Source organism: Sinocyclocheilus rhinocerous, unplaced genomic scaffold, assembly GCF_001515625.1.
Source record: "Sinocyclocheilus rhinocerous isolate Xijiao unplaced genomic scaffold, SAMN03320098_v1.1 scaffold242, whole genome shotgun sequence".
Lineage (NCBI taxonomy): Eukaryota > Metazoa > Chordata > Actinopteri > Cypriniformes > Cyprinidae > Sinocyclocheilus > Sinocyclocheilus rhinocerous.
The window spans coordinates 183,886-188,768 of NW_015638945.1; the positions used below are offsets into that span (position 1 = coordinate 183,886).

General features: G+C 37.0%; 1 protein-coding gene across 1 annotated transcript in view; it reads left to right on the forward strand.

Moving 5' to 3' along the window:
• The window catches only part of ncstn (nicastrin), a 16,740-nt gene that overhangs the window by 1,403 nt on the left and 10,454 nt on the right, over positions 1-4,883 (forward strand). The window contains exons 2-9 of the mRNA XM_016565488.1: positions 351-452; positions 541-664; positions 740-858; positions 2,010-2,155; positions 2,239-2,389; positions 3,459-3,571; positions 3,674-3,826; positions 4,162-4,266. Of these exons, the coding sequence (XP_016420974.1) occupies positions 351-452; positions 541-664; positions 740-858; positions 2,010-2,155; positions 2,239-2,389; positions 3,459-3,571; positions 3,674-3,826; positions 4,162-4,266 (1,013 nt within the window). The remainder of the gene's footprint in view (positions 1-350; positions 453-540; positions 665-739; positions 859-2,009; positions 2,156-2,238; positions 2,390-3,458; positions 3,572-3,673; positions 3,827-4,161; positions 4,267-4,883) is intronic.

A 4,883-nucleotide genomic window follows, 5' to 3' on the forward strand; every position in this document is an offset into this window, starting at 1 on the left:
GATATGACATTTGTTTAAAAAAAAAAATGGGATCACACCTGAGACCTTCATGCCCAAATTTGACCAATTAAGGGCTGCTATACGATGGATCCTTGAGGTTTAATGTTTTTATGTTTGGTTTTTAATGTTATAAACCCCAAGAACTATTCTAAGTATTTTTTTATAATTTCTTACATTTTAGAAAGTCAAAGTAGTTTAGTTTGAATCGGTGTGAAATGCACAACACATTTTAGTGCAAAAAGAGATCAGCGAGCAGGAGTATGTATGTAGTGTGCATTGTGCGAGTAATAATGCTGTAATCATGGTTAGCAGTAGTATGTCACGTGTGATGTGTGTCTCTGCTGCTGCAGGCGTCTTGTCCAGCTCAGTGGAACAGAAGATCTATGTTGAACTCAATGAAACGGTTCCATGTGTCCGACTTCTGAACGCCACGCATCAGATCGGCTGCCAGTGTGAGTCATTCATTTACCTGCGGTGCATTTCAAACTCTGTGTTAGGATCGCTGTGATGTACGGCCTGATTGTTTTATTCGTTTCTCAGCGTCTATATCAGGAGATACAGGAGTCCTCCATGTGCTGGAGACCGAATCAGACCTGGACTGGATCCTCAGCTCAGGACCGCATCCTCCGTACATGGTGATCATGGAGACGGCCTTCTTCAACAGGTGCTGTAACACCTGTCTGTGTGTGTGTGTGTGTGTCTCTCTCTGTGTGTCTGAGCTCATGTGTTTCTCCTGCAGGTCGGTCATGATGAGGATGAAGAACTCGTCCAGAGTGGCTGGAGTCGCTGTGATCATCTCAAAAACAGGCCTTGCTGATAATTTCTCACCTCACACAACCTGCCCCAACCAGAACACAGGTGTGTGTGTGTGTGTGTGTGTGACAGTGAGTGTGTGTGTGTGACAGTGAGTGTGTGTGTGTGTGTGTGAGTGAGTGAGTGAGAGAGTGTGTGTGTGTGTGTGTGTGTGTGTGTGTGTGAGACTGAGTGTGTGTGTGTTCCATTTTATTCCATTTTAAAATACATTTTAAATAAATGTTTTAATCACTTGAGGATCCTTGAAAATGTTGCCAGTCAGGATCATAAAAAGATTTCCGTGATCGTTTATTCAGTTCACACAGTGCGATTCATGTTACAGAAAGAGATTTACAGCTTTAAAAGCATAAAATATGTTAAAGATTTGCTGATTTGTGTGGATTCTGTTGGGATAGAAATAGATGAATACATTGAAATATAAATTTATTGTATATAATAATAATTATTAATTAATTAATTATTATATGAAATATAATTATTATATAATTATTATTATATTGAATATAATTATTAAAATTAATTTGTCATTTAGCATCTCATGTAAATATATCTTGATTTAGGAGTGTTTATATAAATGTTGCATATTATTTTACACAACAAAACGTGATTTTGTTTTGTTTGTTTAAAACAGCGTTGACCAGTGTGCTGTACAATCATGCATGAAATAAAATTAGAAATAAAATGTTCTTGACATTCTTAAATCAATAAACATATTTACAAGAGATGCTGAATGACATAAGATAACAAAACCTGTTTTCTGAGAAATGTATGAAAATTAATTGAGGTTTATGCTTAAAACGAGAAAAAATAAGAAATAAATAAGAAAAATAATCTTGTTTTCTCTTTGAAATGCGTTTATTCAGCCCTTTGGCAGATATTTTTGTTGTTTTTTAAGCACAAACACTTCATTTTGATAAGTTTGTAAGAAAACAAAACTTCTTATCTTATGTGATTTTTGCATCTTTGCAAATGATTGTCTTGATGTAAGAATATTTAGATATTTGCACTGGAAAACAAAACAAAAACACTTAGTGAGGAAATCTCATTTTACAGTGTTTTATGATGAACTTGTGGAGAAAAGAACGTGATGAAATAGAAATAAAATGGGGAAAACTGAAGAAATGCTGAGCAGTTACAACACTTTCCCACATACGTGTGAAGCTCAGTGTGTGTGATTGTGTTTTCTCGTGTTTCAGGTGTGTATTCTGCGAGTTACGGCTCTGATCTAGCGAACTGTAACGTGACCGCGTGGAATCCTCTGGGGAACGGACTGTCCTATGAAGACTTCGCTTTCCCTGTGTTTGCTCTGAAAGACGAGAATCAGACTCGGGTCATCCGTAAGGTGAGTGTCTCTCTCTCAGGTGTGTGCATGTGTTCATCACAGCGCTGTATGACACGTGTGTGTGTGTGTGTGTGTGCTTGCAGTGTTATGAGGATCATAATCTGCGTGTGAACGGAAGCGCTCCTCAGTATCCGCTGTGTGCAATGCAGCTCTTCTCACACATGCATGCCGCGACCGACACCGTGACATGCATGAGACGCACAGACCTGCAGAACCGATTCAGTATCAACCCAGGTACACACACACACACACACTTACACTGTATTCACAGAAATTTTATAGATGTTAAAAGCACATATTATGACTTTACCTTTCCTTTAGCGTGTAATATAGCTGTTTGTGCATTTAAGCAATCTGCAGAAAACACTTGCCTGAAATGCCTCGTTTATAGTCCTGCCATTATTTCCATAATTTTGCGACATCAAAAAGGAACTAAAACAAGAGTGTTTCAGCTGAAAAGAGGGCTGAACCAATGTACCATTTGAGAAAATTTTTTTTTTTTGAACTGTAGATCTCCCGCACCACCACCGAAGTGGGTCTTCGTTAGAGGAATAGAAGGTGCGGACGGGATCGCATGTTGTAGTGAATGACGTGATTGACATTTGCTCGCCTACATGCCTGTATTGAATATGATTACGCATCGCTCCAGTAGAGTTATTGTAAGACAATTTGACATTACACAGTTTACACAAACCTTTTCAGTTTCCTTCTAATTCAAAATAATCCCACACCTTCTCGTTTTTCGCATTGTCATTTTTGAACTCGCCGCAACTGACGAAGAAAACGCATGTGAGGTCTGAGGTAAAAATTTAGTTTCCGCCTAGATAAACTTTTAAAAATAATGTATTATTTTTCAAACGTTTTATTTGAACTTATTTAAAATGTTTTAAATGCAATGTTAAAATGACGGTAATTTGAATGATAAAATTATGTTTTTTTGTCGTGTAATCGACTATTGTTTTCAGTGTCGACTAGTAGGAGCTGTACCGTTTAGTCGACTAGACCCGCGCATCCCTAATATATATACTTTTTTAATCGTTTAAATTTTAAAACTGATTAAAAAGAGCAGGAACCTTTAAGAACATTCAGCATTATTTTATTTGATTAATTATAATTATTGTATTTACTCATTTTAATCTATGCACACTCCTAATTTCTGTAAATTAAAAACATTCTGTAAATAAAATTGCCATTATAGCAGACCCACCAGAGGAAATCTGTTCACCTACACATGTAGTTTTGACACTGTTTATGAGCATCTGTTAAAGCATACTTATTTTCCATGTGTCTCGCCTCCTGTCAGAAGTCCTGTGTGACCCGCTGAGTGATTTTAACGTCTGGACATCCACTCGGCCCCTCAACAACAGCGCCAAGGGCCACGCAGCCAACGAGAGCGTCGTCATCGCAGCCACACGGGTGAGGAATAGACTCGAGATGTTTGTTCAAGACTAACATTTGTGCTCATGTTCTGCTAGAGGTTTCCAGCTGTGAACCGAACACTCTTCTTTTGTGTCTCAGCTCGACGGCAGGTCGTTTTTCTGGGAGCAGGCGCCGTCGGCCGAAGGAACCGTGTCTGGAATCGTCACCCTATTGGCCACCATTCAAGCCCTCCATCCTGTCACTCAGGAAGCTCCGCCCCCTCACAATATCTTCTTCAGCTTCTTCCAAGGGGTCAGCATCATCATTTACACATTATTCTTCAATCATTATTAGATCCGACTGCGAGAAGTGAAGACATTTTGATACAAAACTGGATTTAAAATGATGCGAATATTAACATTTGTAACCACTCGCTGTTACACATGTAACATAACGAGGTCATGTGACCTGTTTGTTTATCACTGTATACTGTGTACTGCTGCATGTAGTATATACTGTGCAGTATGCAGTACACTAGTATGCACTACAGCGGAGATGCTGTATGAGTAGAAGTATGCAGTAAGCATCTGTTCGTGTATTTTATTACAGTTTTATATATTTTTACAAGCTCTCCTTCTCTCTCATAGGAAGCCTTTGACTACATTGGCAGCTCAAAAATGGTGTATGACATGGAAAGAAACGATTTTGTTATTGACTTGAACAATGTGCACTCCATGCTGGAAATTGGGCAGGTACGAACACATCCATGTTTATTTATATTCTTTTATTATAATATTTATTTTTATTATTATTATGGTTATTTATATTCAATTATTAATATTATTATTATTATTTCATTTAAAAAAGCATGTAACAAAATCAAATAACTGATTTGATCGTTGATTTTTATTATTGTTATTAGTTTCTTTTAATATTTGTATTAATAATGATAATATTAATATTACTGTTGTTCTGGTGGTTCAATTTATTTATGTTCTATTATTATTATTATTATTTTCTTTTATTATTGCTAATAATAACAATAACAATGTTTTTATTTATATATTATTTATATTATGTTGGTAGTATTATTTTTTATTTTTTTTTATTATGATTATTTATATTCTATTATTAACAATATTATTATGATGTTTTTATTATGTTTATATTTATAACCAGGGGTGCACATAAGTGGTCCGCAGGTCCGCATGCGCGACCAAAATAAGAAATGCACTGTAAATTAGTTCAGAGCAGCGCGTTTGCATACTGAGATTAGGCTTGCCGTGATAGACGGTGCTGACGGTTATACCGGTGTTAAGCCGCAACACCGGTTACGTCACTTGCCCACCGCGTCACCGACCCCCACCAA